This window comes from Molothrus ater, chromosome 7 (assembly GCF_012460135.2).
Source record: "Molothrus ater isolate BHLD 08-10-18 breed brown headed cowbird chromosome 7, BPBGC_Mater_1.1, whole genome shotgun sequence".
In the NCBI taxonomy this organism is placed as follows: domain Eukaryota; kingdom Metazoa; phylum Chordata; class Aves; order Passeriformes; family Icteridae; genus Molothrus; species Molothrus ater.
The window spans coordinates 4,189,752-4,209,153 of NC_050484.2; the positions used below are offsets into that span (position 1 = coordinate 4,189,752).

A 19,402-nucleotide genomic window follows, 5' to 3' on the forward strand; every position below is an offset into this window, starting at 1 on the left:
TGTTCACAAAATTCACTCAGGGACTTGGCATTTTCTCTTCTGCTCCAGCCTTAGAAAGAGCTGAGCACAGAGACACCTCAGGTGTTGCACACAGGAGAAGAATCCTCTTTTTGTCTGGCTTCCATTGCTGCCTGCACAGGCAGAGATCCTGCCTTTCTCCTCCTGTTCATTGTTTAACTTTATCTCCCACTTTCAGGGCTGTAAATTAAAATGAGATGATGACTTTATGATGATGAGTTCATTATACAGCAGCTCTATTGTATATTGATTACAGTTGTGCTTCATTTGCTTAACATGTAACAGAGTTTATTAGCTCTTCCCAGGCATTGTTCTTGCTAAGAGAGGGCAAAGAAGTGCAAAATGCATTTTGAGTTGAAGTCAGTGAAGCCAATGCATCTGTGCTGATTTACACACACCAAGGACTTGGTGTAAAGAAAAGGAGGATAGGTTGGATTGGGAAGGTGGAGTGGAAATGAATCTGGGGCCCAGAGAGCAGGAAGAGTCAAAGACAAGTGCTCTAAAGATTGTACTAAACTTTGAACTCAGTGTCACTTCATATCCACAAGAACCCACTTTTGATATTAGTCAGGTGTGTTTGCACCTCAGCACCTCAATAACCTGGAAACTTTAATTCTGTCACTGGTGAAAAATGGTGCAGTGCAGGGAAATTGGAGGGACTGTATCCCATTTTTGGGAAAAAGCAGCAGAAATAGCACCTGCTATTCAGTGATGAGGCAAGTCAGAGCATTTTTGTGGTTACTTTTAGTAAATCACAGTGGAAGGTGGTGGCTTCCCTGAAATACAGCATATGATACACTTCCTGCTTACCTTCATGCTGAAAAAAAGATCTTTCTCCACAAATTAAAACTATTAGAATTACTTTTAGATTGAGATCCTGCTATACAAGAATGTATCAAAGTTCCTAGCAGGAAAGAAATTTGGATAGGCATTGTCATGAGGGGATGCTCTGAAACCCAGAAATTGTGCCAGCTGACAGAGGAACTGTGTAGAATTGTGTGGGGGAAATGGGCTTGAAGAGATTTTTCAAAGCTTATAATGTATTGTAATTAGAAAATAGTTGGCTTCTGAATGTGATAGCATGAATTATAATATCTGTATTATGTCACCCTTCACATGAGATTGAAAATAGAATAAAAGTTTTTAAAACACAGTTACCCCATCTCTAAGTAAAAAAAAAACTTAATCCAACAAGTGTGTGTGTTCAAGAAGCAATAAATGCAGATTTTTCACTGTTTTAATGTTATTTTTAATCAAAATCTGGGCCATAATGGATTAGGTAATCCAGTATAGCTGAGACAACACAGAGAAATCGCCACTGATCATGATTTCAGGTGTTCTTCTAAGACCCCCTTTATCCCCAGAGCAAAATTGTTAACAGATGCTGTATGGTTTTTTCCTGTGATCATAAGAATATTATACAGACAGATCATTGCTATATCTCTAATCTGGACTGTTTTTCTGGAGCAGATTATTATCATTGTTCTCATTTATAAGCCCCTTTTCAATGAAAAGCCAAGCTTTTAAACCAGAGGTTTCTAAGAAATAGTAATACTGATTAATATGGTGGGAAGATGTATTTACAGATGATCCTTTATTTAATACATTCCTTGATTGGGGGCTGCTTCATTTACATGCTGTGACCTGGAAACTCTGAAATTTAAAAAAGAAATAGAACACAGTGATGTGTGTAAAGGTTTTGCATTCCCACTCCCGCTTTTAAACGTTTTCCTGGCAGATGAGGATTCTCAGACTACCTTAATTGCTACTACCAAAGTCAGGAATTATTCTTAATGTCTGTGTGTGGCACTCCTGGCTCTGCAGCACCACTTCATGTCATTCCAAGGTGTCATTAGTAACTAACCTTCAGCATTTCTCTGCTGAGGCTGGAAGCTCTGACACTGACTCACATTTCCTGTTAACTTTCATCAAAGTCACAGGCATTGTCTGCTGCTTTGGAAATAAAAGAGACAGGTTAAGTAGAGGAATTGTGAATTTGAACAAGGGTTTAGGGGATAAGAAAAAAAAAGTTTTTGATCCAAAGGAAAGCCTGGTGCTATAGCCAACAACTGTAAGATCATTTTCATGTTGAGATTTGATGAATCAAGTCTTCAGAGACAGGGCAGCAGAGCAGCTTTCTAAACAAACTGCTATCAATGTGAAAATAAAAAGAAAATCCAAAAACCCCAACAAAACACACAAAATCCCCACAACCTAACAAGAAACCACAAATGTTTACCTGTTTAAAAACCATCTGTAGCACAAAGCTTCCAGCAAGGCATGTCCATAAGAGGTTTGGATCATAGTGTATGAGATTTGGACAGTTGCTTGGAGTATTGGGGTGTTTTGGATGATGGTATTACAGCAGCCCAGGCTCTTATATAACATTTTCTCCAGACCTCATTCTGCCTGGCCCTTCTCATGTCCTGTGGGCTCATCACAGCATAGTTCTTTATTTTAAGTTTTAAGCCTTTCTGCAAATTAATGAAATGCAGTATAGTGTGATTGATTGCTTGTGTTTTTCAAGTCATTTAAGTGCTGAAGGTTATTTTACCTACAAAATACAAAACTGTTCCATACATGATCACACTGGGACAAAAAGTCAACAACTGTGTGTCAGTCTTCATCAGGTTTCTTCTGTATGTGAATAAAGGATTCCTGTTTACCAATACTGTGAGCTGCTTATCCTCCAGTTTGCAGATTATTTAATAAGATTACAGTCAGAATTTTCTTTTGCATTTAAATTTCATGCCCTCTCTCCAACACACATTTAGCAGTAGATTGAATCAGCTGTCTGAAGTTTTACAAGTATGTTGTTCTCTTGTTCTTGTGCACAGAGATACTGAATGGAGGGGTGTATGTTGGCCAGAACAAATTCCTCTGCTTTGCAGACACCATTCATTGGCAAGACATCGTGCGGAACCCCTGGGCCTCCAACTTCACTCTGGTTCCAACCAATGGCAGCTCAGGATGTAAGTACTGCTTTTATTCTCTGCCTTGTCATCCCCTCAGCATGAAACTGGATAAATATGGCCACAAGTTTTCCCTGATCCTCTGTTACGGAGAGTTATGATGGTAAATTTTCCTAAGTTTGTTTACTTCTTGGAGGACCACTTAGTCTGTTCTCAGAAACAGTGTCCATAGAGGGTATTTGTGAACATCATAGATTTTCTGAATTTTCTCTCATCTGTTTTCTTTCTTCTGCGTTTTCTTTTTCTTCTTTGTTGCTAAAGCCACTGTGGTGCTGTGGAAGCACAGACAGTCTTGTTTGCTTTGCATTTCTTCCTGCTGCTCAGGCTGGTCCTTGAGCCACAATGGTCTCTCTGTGGCATCATAATTAGCTGCTGGAGTAATTATGGTAAAAGCTCATGGATATTCTGACTTTAGATGAGAAGTGAACCTCAAAGAAATAGTTATCCTGTTTTCTTGTGTGTATATTGCTGAAGAGAGAGAATTTGCAGAGGATGGGGTGTTCTTCACAATATAATAAATCATTCTCTGCTTTTTACTACATTTTCTTTGTTTTAATGCTTTCCATTCCAAACTTGAAATATCTGTGTGCTTAGAGTTTTTCTATTTCCCTTCCCAAGAATTATTTGCCTTGAGTGAATCATTCTTATGATTCTTGCAGCAATAATGGATTGTAGTGAATGGTGGTGACAGGGATACAGAGTGTTTAAGCAAAATATTCCATAATGGAGTAAAGTGCATTCAGAATGAATGCTGTGCTGTTAAACAGTACCCTCAGGATGTACCAACACTGAAATTCAGAGTCAGGCTGGGAAAAAGTTTCTATCACATGTCAAAGGTGGCACCACAGCAGACATATTGTTCTGAGCATTCCAGATTTGGGGACATTTTGGATTGCTTTCAATATCTGAAGGTGTCCCTTGAGGATGTATAAATGACACATTGCCTCTCTAAATTTCACTACAGCCAAGAAACATTTCATTTCTTCTGTCATATGGTGGCAACTCAAAAAAAAAAAATAAAATATTGAGACTCTGGATAGGGACCATTTGATGAGTCCCCATAATTTCTAAGCAGCAACTTGTTTTTAACCAGGTGCTTTGTGGTGCAATAGATTTTATAGAAGGCTGCCTTGCTTTTGTATATCTCATCTGCTCCCCTTAATACCAGAGCACAGGTACTTGTGATAAAGCTTCCTTCAGGAGCCTGCCAAGCTGCACTGCTCCTCCACATCCCAGCTCCAGAGCTGAGCCTCATCCCTTCTGGCTGGAAACCTGACATAGTTGTAATGCAGCCAGCTCTCTTTATTTGCATCTTAAAAACCCTCATCACTGCTGATGATCAGTTCTAGGCAGAGCTGATGAAACCTTTGAAGGTGAGGGAATGCCTGTGCCCTTTTATGAATCATTGCTTCAAGAAAAAGACTTGGTTCTTACTCTGTTTTGTTCTCTTATTGGGTTTTCTTTTAACCTTTCCCAGTTCTTCAAGACAAATGCTTCTGCTCTTTTAAAAAAGCAACCAAGATCAATACTATCCTTTTGAGGTAACAGAAGTTCTACATGTGACTCCAGAAGAACTGGAACAAGATCCATTCTGAGTACTTGTAGAAAGCACTCTGAAAGCAAAGGAGGCAGATGTTAGTGCCCACACACAGCTAGATGAAAGGGTGTGTGTAGCAAAGTCCAGTTTTCTTCAAACTTTTTTTTATTCCTTTTGAGTTGCTTTGAAATATAGGGAAGGAACAATTTGTGCTTTGCCATTTGTATTTGATAAATAAGATAAACAGCCTTTTTTCAATGATGATGGAGAGCTATGTACCAAGTCAGCTTCATTAAGATATCTACACAAATTTTACTCTGTTTTTCCTTACTTGGGATGAAGCAGTGCACAACTGGACTGTATTTAACTTAATAAACATAAGAATCTTCTGAGAAACTGGATCCCATCTCAATACAATTCACGAGTCCCGTGAAATTTGATTAAATTAGCTAATCCAAACCATTTGTCTTCACAGCTTGCACAGGTGAAAATATAAACCCCATTATACAAAAAGACAGCAAATGCTTAAAAAGGTCCTAAGGCTTTGGGTAGCAAAGAACTCAGGTACAGAAATCACCATTTAAAATAGTCTGTAATTATATACCTGTCTATGTGTGGGTGCATGCATGTACTGTGCACACACATAGGACTTGGAGAAATGAACCTTGAATTTTAACCCTGGAAATTGGTATAGAATCTCATTAAATAAGGTATATGCTTCTCAATTTTGGTTCACTTGTCACTTTTCACTACCTGCTAAAGTAATGTGAGTGCTTGCTGTGCCCAGCCTTGCTTTTCTCCGCTGCTGCAGATGATGCTCAGTGCATTACAAAGTTCTTTTCTGCACAGACTGTGACTCAGGCTTTTCTGGATCCAGCATGTGTATGTATTTACTGTTTAAGTCTTGGGTGTCTCCTAATTTCCAACAGAAATCTTGGCTAAATCCACTGGAATACAGAAGTACGTGTTGCTTGGCATTATTGAGCATATCCCAATGTCAAAATATTTTGGAAAGAACTACTGGATTTTACTGTTTATCTACAAACCTTTGTAGAGGGAATGTGAACCAACCAAACCTGCTGTGTGAAGCTCAGCAAAGTCCATCCTAGCAGTAATTTAGGGAAATCTGTGACATCCTTTAAGACCTGGCTAGCAGCATCATGTATCACATTTAGCCATGACTGGCAGGACTGGAGGGCACCTTTTACCCCAGGAATTGTGAGGGCAGTGGTCCCTCACTGTCATAGTTGAGACAGAGACAATACAAAGCAACACACTCCATTTTCAGAAGGTTTCAAACCTAGTTTTATTATAGCATGCATGCTTTTTATACATTCTTACAAAACCCATAAGTTTATGCTTTACTCATTGGTCACCAGAGACAAACAAAGTGCTCATTGGAATAGGCACTTGCAGGTTTCTCTTATTTATCCTTCTTTCACTCTTGGTTTCTATGTCAACAACCTTGGTAGAAAATTCTTTCAGGGGTAAACATGGATCCTCTTATCAGACTTCTCTCTGGCTCACAGAAGTTGCTGTAAAACCTCTCCCACAGCTGGCACAGAATACATGCAGGGACAGAGGCTGTGACCTGCCATGGGTGTCAGAATTTGTTACCTCATCCAAACACAGTTTGACACTCTGGCATCACTGGTGTTGTTTCCAAAAAAAACAAACCTGCCCAGAGGTGCCTACATGTCCAAAAGAGGAGTGCCCAGCCCAGAGAAGACCCCCATGCTTGCTGGGCTTTGCCATGGCCAGAGTGCCTGCAGCAGGTTGATGTGAATGCAGCGTCACACCAGGCACAGCTGGGCACCAGCGTGTGTGGGAGCTCAGGCACAGCCCTGCAGGGAGCTGCCACTGCAGGTGCCCATGCTGTTCCCTTCCCCAGCCAGCTGGGAAAGCTGATAATGGTCTGATTTCAGGGATAATTTCACTTGAACCCTCTCTTGCTGCTCCACTGCAATCAGCAGAGGAAGGCAAAAGGGTGGAGTGAAAGGAAGAGGCTCTGAAGTAAAATCAGTCCCCTGCCTCTGTGGCTATTTCATACCTTGGGTCTGCCAATTCTGGTGTGAGAAATAGCTACTCACTTTTCATAGTTTAGGAAGGTTTATTAAACCTTATCAAAAATACAACAGAAGACTGGATAAAGAAAAAAGGTTATGGAGCTGGGAGCAAAAGATTTTCCCCGCCATGTGCTCAGCCCCCTCACAATGGAGGTTTTATCCTTTTTAACCCTTTAACCCCTCTCAAAGTTCGTCCATCAACCCCTTCTTTGCTGTCCAGTGGTGATCTCTTCCTCAAATCCTGACTGGAGATCAGATGTCACCTTAGTGGCAAGCCAGCCCTCCCAGATGTCCCAGCTCCAGCTGTCCCTTGATAACCATGGGAGGGGGTACAACATAACTATAAATCTATAAAACTTTTCTTAACCTATATACATGATATTTGTCCATTAATTCTGAGAGTCAATCACAGCATTACTCATCTATCACACTGGCAATCTCCTTCATTCACATCAGTGCCAAACAGAAGGGAATATGGCCAGTGAACTCTGTGGCTAAAGCTCCTCTGATTCCCTTCTTCATGGGCTTTCATTGTCACATCAGTGCTGAGGAGCCTGTTGAAAAGGCCATGGTGTCTTAAACACTGACAGAAATCCCGCAGACATGTGAATCCTGAGTGCTGCTTCTCCTTTTTTCTTCGAGTTCTGATCAAATGCATGCAGGAGAGCTCATGTTGGAGGCCTCTGAGTGACACAGTGTCACCGTTCAGTGGCTGCTGACTCAGTGCTCAGATAAACAAACCCTGCACCAGGGACCACACGTGCTTCAGCTCGCCCTGGACACAGCCTCTGTGCCTGGCATTTTGACTCTCACACACACACACTGAAATATTTACACCTCCCAGTAATAGTAGCCTCCTCGAGCCAGGTCTCATAAGCTCTTGGGGGTCTATTACTCACCCAAGATAGCTCAGCTACCTTTGGAGGCTTAAAATCAGCAGGATGGCTTCTGTTGCAGCGTTGGGAACAAAAAGGTTTAATAAAGGGCAAAATAACAAACAGAGAAAAACCGAGCCAGGTTCAAGAGGTTCTTGCTCCTGGTAAAACCCCTCACAAAAGCTATTGGTTTCTTTGTTCTCTTCTTTTTCTAGTAAATTGCCCAGGGTGGGACTTTTTGGCTCCTGTCCAATTGGCTATCCTTAAGTTTGAGGTGAAGTCCCCCAGGCCTATGAGATGCCTTTTTCACCTAATTGAGGAGAGAAACTTCTGGGCTTCTTTCCTTTTTGAGGGGACAAAGGATAGTTTTGTTACTCTGTCAACAGGGGGCACATTCCTATCCCTTCCCATTCTGCTATCTCGTAGCTGAAGCTTTTGGAATTAGTGCTAACTTGAAAGCAGCCTTCTCTTGTGTTTACCTGAATTCTGTGCTGCCAGCCTGGGGTTTTAGGCTGAGCACATCGCAATGGGAATCTCCAAAGCACTTCACTCTCCAAGGAACCACATTTTCCCTTTAGGTTTGCTTTATTGAAATAGTTTCTGCAACAACACTGAAAATCTATTTTCTCTCCTTCCACAAATCAGCCATAAATTCAAGCATTGACCAAACATGCTGAAGCTTTGCTTTGCAAGAGACTATTCCCCTGTCAGACATCCACTTTTTGGATTCAGTCCCTGAACTGAAGAGCTGCAGCTCTGCTCTTCAGAGGTAGAAACCCAGGGTGCAGCTCCTAGCAGGGAAAATAAATAAAGCAGGGACAAAGAATTAGGCTTCTTGCCTAAAATGCCTCCAGATTAGTAGAGATCTCTGAGCAGCTTTTGGGAGAGTCTCCAGGGAAAATCTGGCTGCTTTCATCTGTGTCTTCAGTGTTCTCCTCAGTTTTGTTGTTAGCAGGAGCTGGACAAGCCTCACATTTTGTCAGGTGAGCTCTTTTACGCCATTTGACCAAGACCGTAGTATTAAATGAGAATTTTCAGAGGAACTTTACTTGGAGCTTTTGTTTCACAGAAAAGCTTGTAGAGTTTGAATTGTTGCATTGAGGTCACTTCCATAGCCAATAGCATGTTCAAATCAATCAATAATGCTCTTAAAAATACTGAAACTGTAGATGCTGTTCATGATAGAGTTGGTGACTGTTTGGGTAATATGGATGCAAAAATCACTCTAAAATTTTCAAGTTTAAAAAAAATTAAGTTGCTTTTCAGGAGTTATTTTAAAAAATGCTGGACTTTTCTTGAAATTTGATTCAAGTATTTTCTTGAAACCAAGTTTTGCTCAGACTGAAGTGTAGTGAGATCTCTGGAAAAAATTCCTTTTGTCGATGTGGCTTTTTAACTGAGTGCCTGTCAGCTGTGAATAAAGCTGGAATTTTTGGCAAGGTACTTTTTCAAACAGAACAACTTCAGTTCCTTGCTCTTCACAGCGTGGTACTCCTCTGTCATTGCTTTGTGTCTAATTGCAGCCTGTGGAGTGAGAACAGCCCAGTTCTGAGCTGTGAGAGAGGAGAAAAGACTTGGTCTTCAGGGGTGTGCCTCAATAAATCCCTTGGTGTATTCCAGGGAAACACTGCTTGAAAACTCTCTTCCAAAACTTGGCTCTTCTTTGCCTATTGATTCATAGATTTTTCCAGAGCAAAAGGAGCCTTGAAACATTTTTAGCTCTATTTCCTGTATGCAGAGGCCTGGAGTATCAGCAGCTTGCCCGGTGTGGAGCTCGGTGACTTCTCTGAGCACAGCTCATCTTCCAGCCTGGCTTTGAGGTCCCAGTGGCCGTGGCCTCTGGTGCTCTGTGCACTCTCCTGGCACTGCCCTGGAGCTTTGCAGAAGTGCAGCCATCCCTCCAGAAATTGGTTACTTGCCAGTATTAAAAGGAATAATAGCAGCTGCCTTTATCTCTAACCTGAGCACAATTTTTATGTTGCATCTTGCACTTTCTGTGGCTGGCTCAAAGAGCTTTCCTAGCCAGCTTTTTCTCTCTGTGTACTGTGTCATCAGCTCACCTCCTGATATTCTTCCAGAAGCTGGACAGATGAGGCTCTCCCATCTCTCACAAGGAGGAATTTCTTTCCAGCCCCAGAGGAATTTTCATTGCTCATCAATGTAAACTGTGTATTTTTCAGTTTGCTTTTAGAAGGCTGAAGCCAAAGCATGTGTGGCATTTTATTCCTCTTATAACCAATAGAAGTAAAAATTAAACCCTTTGTGTTTCAGCTTCATGTGAAGAATTTGGTGTTCAGGCAGTTCTGATATCTGTGTGCTCTAGAGACTCCTTTTTTCCCCCAGCAAATACAGCCTGTGTGTTCTGTTCTGAAATATGCAATCCTATGTTTTGCTCTATAAAAGTCATTTGGTGTGAGTGAGTCCAGCTTAGCTGCCAGCCTGGCTCACTCTCTGATACTGGCTGCTCCTCACTGTAATTTGCTGGGATTTCACTCTTCTTGTCATCTGTACACTTTATTGCCTGGCATATTTTAATAATTTCTAAACCTTTGTCGGGAATATTAAGAAGTGTCAGTCCTGGGGATCCCTTGGGAGCAACACCCCAATTGTATTATAATTGCTCATTTACAGCTACTTTTGGAGAGTCCCCATTTAACTGGGTCTTAATGCATTTTTCATGTGTTTTATTAATATTGAAACATAGAGACAAATCTAATGAAATGTTTACCATTTAGCCAGTGCCTTGCACTTTAATTAAAGGAACAAAAAATGGACTTCCCAGCTGCATAGCTGCTTATGAAGTCAGCCTTCAGTGCTCCTGGCAATCCAAGCTGTCAGTGACCTTACCTGGGAGCAGGTGTCTTCGGAAGCATTACAGCTCAGTTTGACATCCTTATCCCTCTGTTTGCTTGATGGGAAACAGTGCTGGCTCTGTAATTTTTTTTCTTTTTTTTTCTCCTTTCTTAGTTTCTTCTGTCACACTGTGAGTTGCTTTTTCAGGTTAACTTGCCCCCCAGCCCTGATAACTGAGCTTTTGTTGGGATGTGTTCTGCTGCCAGTTTACCACATGCTAGCAAAAGGAGTAATAGATTTCTAAAATGCACTTCTTTCAAATATTACAGAAATTGGAACAATCTGGTAGAAACTGAGTTTAGCAGATATGTTTTTATGTCAAACTAATTTAAGGCAAGAAGCCCCTTACAATTTTTAAATTATTATAGGAGAAAATCAGCCATGTGGATATGTGTACAATCTTTTCAACATATGTACTATATTCTTGTACTGTGTTTCACAAGGAGCATGAGTTGATATTTGCATGGAATTTTGTACAAGTGATAAGCTTTATATTCTCCCCTGGGTATTAAGAGTCTCTGTTTGGAGCTGCCAGCAAGAGATGTGGGTGAATTTGTGTGCAGGTGTTTATTGCAGCTACAGAATGAGGCCTGACAGGTGGGCAGCCCCTTGATTTAATGTTCAGTGGTGACCTTGTAATTCTTCACAGAGCACAGTAACTCAGCTTTTGTACCAGTAGGTGGGATATTACAAAAGAATCATTTTTACACTCATCTGGAAATTTATACTCAGGTCAGACCATTGGGTGTTTAAATCTGAAGTAATGATGTGATAGCTATGAAGAACAGGGGTTTGTCAGATCATTGCCATCTCTCCTAAAGGTCCTGACCTTGCACCAGTTCTCAGGTGTGCTGTGCCTAAACTGGCTAAAAATGCTGTTCATGTCCACACCCGTGTTTTCAACTGGGCCACCCAAAACAGCTTTCTGCACAGGACCAGTCCTGCTGTCCTTGGGAAGCCACAGCCACAGTGGTGAAATATGGAATCTTGGATCAGAGCAGGAAAAGGATGGAGTCCTTTCCCTCAGGTGTAAAAAAGCCATTGGTCAGTGAGGATTGAGGAGAGGTGAATGCAGCAAAAATAAAAGTTCAAGGAAAGCTTTCCTTCAGACCAGTTGCTTCTGTAACAGGAGACAATTACATGTAAATCCTGAGTATTTGTAAACCAACCCCCCAGCCCTCAGTACCAGGACACAGATGAGATAACCGCATTTTGTCCAGTTATCCCTGCGAGGTATTCTGTGTTTTTTCCAAACACAAGGATTTTGCTCTGCAGAAGGCCAGAGTAACAGCAATTTATTTATGTATGCTGGTGAAAAGAAAAGAGGGAAGTGACTAATTCATGCTTAAAGCCACCTTTCAGAATAGCTAGTGTATCATTTTTGGTGTACATCTAAATTGGAAACTACCTACGGAGAAAATGGCATTGCAGAAAGTACACCCTGAAGACATTTGTTATTGCAGAGTTTGTTAAATTATAGCCTTTCATTGAGGTTATTACTTGGAGTTCAATTAACATTTTAAATGTATGTTTGGAGACCAGCAAACAGGGCCTCAGCAGACAGGTGGTCTGGGTACAGAACACGTTCCCTGCCACCAGCATCACCATGGCAAAGCAAAGCTAGGAGGAAAAGCTGTTCTTTTCCATAAAAAGCCACAAACATTTTGTGAAAGCTCCTTCCATGTGGCTTCACAGGCTTAAAGCACCACACTTCAGCAGCAGTTATGGTTTCATGGGCATCTCAGCTGGAAAGAAAATTTGTATCAGATAGACAGAAAGTCTCACATCTGCCTTTTGTTCAGGCTACATGGAAGCTGCTTTTCCTTCCATTAAGGAATCTCTAGTCCAGACATAATTTATTTCTTTACGTGGAACTGAAAGGCAAATACAGTAACAGAAAAAATTGATTTTAAAGAATAGTTTTTGCCAAGCAGATGTACCCGAAGATGGAGGAATACATGAAATCTAGTGCTACAATGAACTTGATTTACATTAGAGTGGCAAGCTGAACTGCTTGAAGTTGCCTGTATTTTTTTTTCCTCAGCCCAGAACAGTGTGTTTTAAATAAAGGGAATCAGTTTAGCTTTCTAGTAAATACCTTCAGCCAGCATTTTCAGAAGGGATTTGTCAGTTGGTGACTGCCCTTGAAAGAGATTTGAAAGGCAAGCAGACGTGGCATCTAATGGAAATACAACGCCTCTCACAGCTGAGTTACTGAATAAAAAGGAAGTAATGAACACAAATAAGAAAAAATAATGCTGTGAGGGACAGAACTCCTTATGCTGCCAGACCCCAGCAAAGTAACTGCTACAGACATGGGGATTTCCAAAGTCATGGGCACAGAGAAAACCAGCATTAACAGGTTCTGAAGAATCTCGGGCGTGGGCATCCCTTGGCACTGAGAAACATATTTTGCAAAAATGTAAACAAAGAATACTCAGCTGCAGAACCAGCCCCATCCCTGCCAAAGTGCTGAGCAGTTTCACTGAGTATCCCCCTTCCCTCTTTTAGCAGTTGCAGGGTGAGAGTCACTCACCCCATGGCAGAGGTCACCATGCTGATATATAAAAGATTGCAGTGGTTCTGTAGGTACAGAACTGAAGTAGGGCTCCACGTGGTGGTGTGTAGCAAATGCTTATCTGTTAATGGCAACCTGTGTGTGCATAATGTATTACTGCACAGCACCTGTTTATGAGCAGATTGGTGTTCAAGCAGGGTATTGCACAAGGGAGAGACTTTCAGGCTGAATGAAAGCATTCCTCTCCATTACAGGCAGCTTGTTTATCACAAGCACTGGTGTTTCTTGAAAGTGGGAAACAACCCCCAAATACTCAGAATATTTAAAATAGCCTAATTGCATGGTGATTGCCAGATTTGTAGCAAGTGGGTGGCTGGGATTGGTCTCTCACAGCAAGCTTCAGCTGCTCTCACAACCTGCCTTCAAAGAGCTGCTTAGGGAAAGGGGAAGGAAAGAAAGAGTATAAAATCAGCTGCTGAATAGTGTCTGCAGGATCTGGAAGCTGCTGTCTGCCTCCCACCCTGCATGTCCTCAGAGGGGCTTGGTGGGCGCAGTGTTGGCACCACCCACGTGGCTTCTTCCCAACACCCTGCTGCCTTCATCAAACTCAAAACCACCCCAAGTCTTTGTTGCTGTCACATCGGTGATTTTTAAGGATTTTGTTTGTTCTGGCAGAAACTCTCAGAACTGTCCTGTGGACAGCCTGGCTAAAGGGCTCAGTCCACAGGTCTGCTCAAACCCAGGGCAGCTTCAGAGTCTTGCTTCTGTGACAGTCCCATCATGCCCAAAGCATCACCTCCTAGCAGATCTCTGATAACTGAAAATTGTCCAGGAAATTGTTTGAAATTTGTATGATCATTTTCATTAAATTTTTGTGAATAGCAAACATTAAATCTAAATATCAGAATATATGTCCAGCCATCATTTTCCAACAGAGAAGGGGCTTCTGTGATCCAAGTATTGCTTTGAAGTAATCAGTTTTGTTTCAAATAGCCAGAAATATATTTTTGATAAGCACATTAAGAGGCTTATCCAAACTTCAAAAACTGCCCTAAAACTGGACTCCAGATTTCATGGGAGTGAGGAATTCAATATAATTGAGTCAGAAGTTGATTAATACATTAGCAGTTCTAAATACACCCTGCCAGACTCTAGGAATACTACACGGGATCTAGAAAGAATAAAATTATTTTTAAAAGCCAGATTCAATTTCAAGTTTTGATTTTCTTTCTTTGAGGTTATTACTTTCTTTAAAAAATGAAAACTTTATGTCCTTCTGTTGGAACTTTTTTACTACTTTGGCTGCATTACAGGAACATTATAAGAGGACTGTATTTTGACTGATGTGGCATTGACTGACTTGACCTGTTTGAGGAGCTGCTATTAAACCCACACAAAAACACCCTGAGCTGTGTTTGAGTTTGTTGAGAGCCTCCTCTGAAAAATCTCATCTAATGGTGCAGGAAGTTTTCTCACAGCGCTGCACATCCTCTCCCTCCAAAAAAGCAACTTATATCTCAGCAACTTCTCAGCTGAGCTGTGCATCAAGCAATAAGTGCTGCAGCTCCTATGGACAGAGACCTGGCTCCAGATTTATTCCAGACATGCTACAGGTGCCCATGTGCTCCCCTGCTCTTGGCTTGTTTGTGGGCTTGGATTTCCTGTGCTGTCACACCAGCAAAGTGCCAGGTCTGAGAGGCAGTGAGCTCAGGTAGGGAAGGATGCAGGTGTTGCAGGTGTCAGTGCTGGGCATCACAGTCACTGCTGCTAAGACAGGAGATGTAGGCACTTCCAGACAGCCCCATGCAGGGGGAAATGCTGAGCTGAATATAAAGGCATAGAAGATGTTGGCTTTCTGTGGTCTCTGTCTGCTGGAATCTGCAGTGGCTTCCTCTCACAGACCTGTCTTCTGCTCGCACTCAAATTTCCTCCTTAAGACAGGCTTTTCTCCCCTTTTTTCTCTTTCTTTTATTATCACCTCTGGGGTTCTTCAGGGTGTGGGGGAGCAGGGCTCAGTTTCCTCCCTGAAAATCTGTACGTCCTGGCTCTCACCTCCCAATGGAAACTACCCCAGGCTGGTCTTAGTTTGCATCTTTTCTACTTTATCTGTTGAAATTCTGAGTATTAAGTAACCGTTAATTTAAATACAGAAATAATCCTAGGGCTGCTCTGATCCATGGCTCCCCAGTGAGCACAGCCACCGAGCTGCAGCACGAGCCCAGGGATGGTTGTGTGCTGTGCCCAGCTCTGTCCCTTTGGGCTGGAGAGCTGTCCTGGAGAGGGATGGCTGCCAGCTCTGTGCTCTCCCCTTCCAGAGGGCAGCCTTAGAGTGTTTCTTGGCTTGCTCACCCGAGAGGGGAGAGCCTTCATCACAGGAAGCAAAGGAGAAAAAGAATGAGAGGAGTAACTCAGCACCCTGGGTGAGAGCTCACATGCAGGTGGTGGAGTAGCACCCTCTCCTTCCCCACAGAGGAAATAAGAGCTACTCCAGGATTTTGAAGGGGCCTGGGGTTGTGATCTGTGTGCTTTGGGGATGGTCCACTGGAGGGAATGTGTTTCACTCTGTCCCCAGTGTGCAGGGACCAGGCTGCTCTTCTGCTCCTGCCGTGCTGAGGGAGGAGGGGCAGTTACCTGTGGCTGATTTTTTAAACAATAATGATTACAACGGAAGGATTCCTGAGGCTTTGTTGTTTTTGATGAGCCTGCCAACAGCAGGTATGACTTGACCTATCCTTTTAGCCTTCTGGCTGTGTCTCCCCATTTGCTCAGCATCCCTGTGTGCATGTTCAGGAAGGCATTTGATGCTGATTGGAACTAATTCACCATCACAGTGGGGGGAATTCACTTACATTGCTCTGTGCTAACAGCTATAAGCAGTGATAATTAATAGCTCCTAATTGCTTAATCAGTGTAAAGTTTTAGACTATGTCATATGTGAAGGTTTTTATTTTGTGTGGATGACTAAACCCCCAATTAATGCATCGAGTCACACAGCCTTACCAGCGCTGTCTGCTCCAGACAGAGAAAAATAACCAGTGTCTTCATTACCCCCCTCAGGTCCCTTTCTGTAGTCATTACTGTGGCCTGAAGACATTTTTCTGTAGCAGCTGCAGTAACGTTACAGTGAGCTCCCTATCAGCTCAGAGCTGTCAGCAGCAGATATGAATCCAGCAGCCTGAGCCCATTCGGTGCTGCTGACATGCTCTTCTTGACTTTCCATTTATTCCTTTACCCCTGGTGGCCAATCTCCCTTAAAATCAAAACTGTCTGCCACCAGTGGATCTGGCAATACTCTGTGATTTTGCAGTTCTCAACACACACTCGCTCCCTGTGCACACACAAGGCTCGTCTCCATCCCACATTACTCAAGGTAATGCATCCCTCTTTGGTATTCAGTTTTTGTTTTCTTTAGTGCTGGCTAAATTTTATCTCTGCTCCCTTTCCCTGCTCCCCCTCACGCTGTCCCTGTATCTCTTTCTGTGCCTGTCTTTCAGGGCCTATCTCTTGGATTGTTTTCATTTCCCAGACCTGTTTCCCAGGCCAGTTTCTTTTCAGCTGCTTGTCCCTGAGTCCCTCTCCATTTGTGTTTGTCTCTTTTCTTATCTGCTGAGGAAGATGAGGGGGAGATAGAGGTGTTGACTGGCAGAACTGGAACTCCCTGTTGGAAGTGATCGTGAGCAGGAGTTTGCTTCCACCCTTACAGAGCTCCTGGCTGGATGCATCCTTCTGCCAGGTGGGGTTGTGTCAGATTAGGCCATCCTTTAAAACTTATTTCTCATTCTGTTTCTCTGCCACCAATGTCTGAATTATTCTATAACATTTCTAAGTCAGCATTTCTTATCTCAAGGTTTACAAACAGATACATACTACATAAGTCCTCTGTCAAACTTTGAGAATTCTCTACAAATTCATTTCTCACAGGGTTGGGCTCTAAGGGAGGGATGGATGGATGGATGGATGGATGGATGGATGGATGGATGGATGGATGGATGGATGGATGGATGGATGGATGGATGGATGGATGGATGGATGGATGGATCCACAACAGGTGCTGTGCTTTTCCACAGTGTAGGTGCTTGTTTATTAAACCCTACATGAGTTTTCTCTGTAAAGGGATCCCATTCATATTTGTGCAGGGCATGGAGACTTCAGGGGAGAAGCAAAAGTACAAAGAGGAGACAGCAAGTCAGTTTCTTACAATAAAAGCAACAATACCAATGCAGATACAGCTTGTTAAAGAAATATCTCAATTATATGGGACTAATCCTTCTTTGGAAAACTATTTGGTGATAGATCCTTAGGTGAATTCATTTGACATGAGTGAAAGCATATAGTTTGTTAACAGTGGAAGAATTGACCCTTAGATTTCTGCATCCCATAATGCTTCTACAGAGGAAGAGAAAATGAGCACTAGATATTTCTATAACACATTTTCTTCTTTTACAGAAAGTTTTACTTTTTCTTGCAACGTGTGTCTCTCCTGCCATTAGGGAAGGAAATCCTGGGAAATGTGAGACTCTCTTAGGTAATTAACTTCAAATCAATAGCAGAGATCTGAAGGCTAGCACAGGGCGGGTAGGAAATGCAAAATGATTTTTACCTAACAAAGAAGTGTGAATGAATGAATGAACATGTGACAATAGGAATAGTTAGACAAGGACAGGGAAAGCATTATGGCCTGATAAAGGCAGAACAATCCATCACAACAATAGTATCTTTAATTCTCCTTAATGCTGTGTTGCAGTGTTTGAATTACAGTTGGATTTTGTTATCTATGCATACACAGAACTAAGGAGTTTAGCTGCCTAGAAAAACAACACACAGGCCTATAAAAACCTTGTGACTCACCTAAGCCATGCAAAGAACAGCCTGGGACTCTTACCACAGAGTATACCTGGAATTTCTTGGACTTTGGGGCTGGTTATATCTAGAAACATCTCTCTGGCATCTCTAGCCTTTTTGCAGGAGTGAATTTTTTAGGCAAAAAGAGACTGCCTAAAACTGTGGCTTGTAACCACCTAAGCCATTTTATTTTGTCTGTGTTTTCTGCACTTCAGTATCAGTGTGTTGCAGGTATCCTAACACTGAATGCTGATTTACAACCAGATAGAAACCATCTGTAAATGTAAGCTTTGTGCAAAGTGAGACATTTCTTCTCTTATTTCTGCTTTCCTTCTCCTACTGAGAGGGGTCTGCTCGAGGCAGCTGGCAGAGCTGATGGGGAAGAAGCAAGGTTTCTTCTCTGTCTGACACTGAGCTTAGAGCTGAGAGGAGCACTTCATTTTTCTTGTCTCTTCAGCAGCTTAGTCCTTTGTGGTTTTACTGTTTCTGAAATAATAAAGTCAGTCTGGAGTCAAAGGGAAGCCCTTCTCAATTCTCAGGAAAATACAAGGATGAAGTAACCTTGGTCTTTCCCAAGCTAGTGAGCAAACATTTTCTGCTGGTGACTTTCCCTGGCTGGGAAAGCAGAAGCATTTCCCACAAATAAAACTCTATCCTGCAAATGACAAGGAAGGTGCTCTGCCCAGAGTCCATAATTCAGATCTGGGAACATCTTAGCCAAGGGCCAAGATAATTAGCTAAGGGAAGACAGCCCAGGAGACAAAACATTGGTTTTCTCTGTGCAATTTGCCAAAGCTAAATTAATTCTCATGTTCCAGTGGGAATCTGCCTTTTCTTAACCTAGATTTCATTACAAAACCTGTGAAAATTATGGAAGTCTCCAAACTGGCACTGTGTGTACAAAACAATGCTACTGTTCATGAGCAGAAATGTACTCCAGTGTCCCAGTTGTAATGGGGAGGTAGGTTTATTTTTGTAGGTTCTTTCCTTCCTTATCTTGCTTGGAAAAGGAAAATGTGCCTTCACTAATGTGGAGAATCAAGTAAATGGGCCAAGATTGTCCCCTGCAGAGAGGGTTTTTTTTTTTTTTGCCAAATTCTTTTAGCCCTTTCTGCTGTATGTTTAGAATATTTTAGACACAAGGAATAACAGGAATGATTTACGCCACAAATTGTTTCATAGTTTTTTCTTTTCAAATCTGTTGCCTCACAGTCTAAAAATCTTAAGAAATATATACAGGAAGATCTGTGAGTAGTGGTATAATTCCTCCAAGGGCCTTGTCAACCTTAGGGCCAATACATTTATTATCATTTAAGCCTGACATACTGATCTCATTGTGAGACCTGCTCCTCACATGAGTGGTTGTAATGCTCCTGAGTGTGTATGTTGACTTCCACAGGACTATTTCTGTCTTAATTTTGCAGAGCTGGTCTTTAATGTGTTTCAATCTGTCCTTATTACAGGACAGATTTTCCCTTAGTGGGGAAAACCTGGTGAAATACAGAAGGATGTGAGGGCAGAATCTGGATCAGTTCATACTGAGAGCAAGGAAAGTTATTTTTTCTCTTTAAAACAACCAAGCCAATATAGATACACTATTTGGAGGGAGTTTGGTTTTTAATTCTCAGTATATTTGACCTTCAAAAGGACACAAAACAATGCATTTCAGAGGTGTGCTGCCTACAAGCTCAGCTCCTGGTAGTGTCTGTACAGCTGAGAAA

At 42.0% G+C, this 19,402-nt stretch overlaps 1 protein-coding gene across 2 annotated transcripts in view; it reads left to right on the forward strand.

The window, feature by feature from the left end:
- Positions 1 to 19,402, forward strand: part of ERBB4 (erb-b2 receptor tyrosine kinase 4) — a 590,650-nt gene that overhangs the window by 393,264 nt on the left and 177,984 nt on the right. For both annotated transcript variants that reach the window (XM_054515325.1, XM_036387293.2), the window contains exon 4: positions 2,856 to 2,990. In XM_054515325.1, coding sequence (XP_054371300.1) covers positions 2,856 to 2,990 — 135 coding nt within the window. The remainder of the gene's footprint in view (positions 1 to 2,855; positions 2,991 to 19,402) is intronic.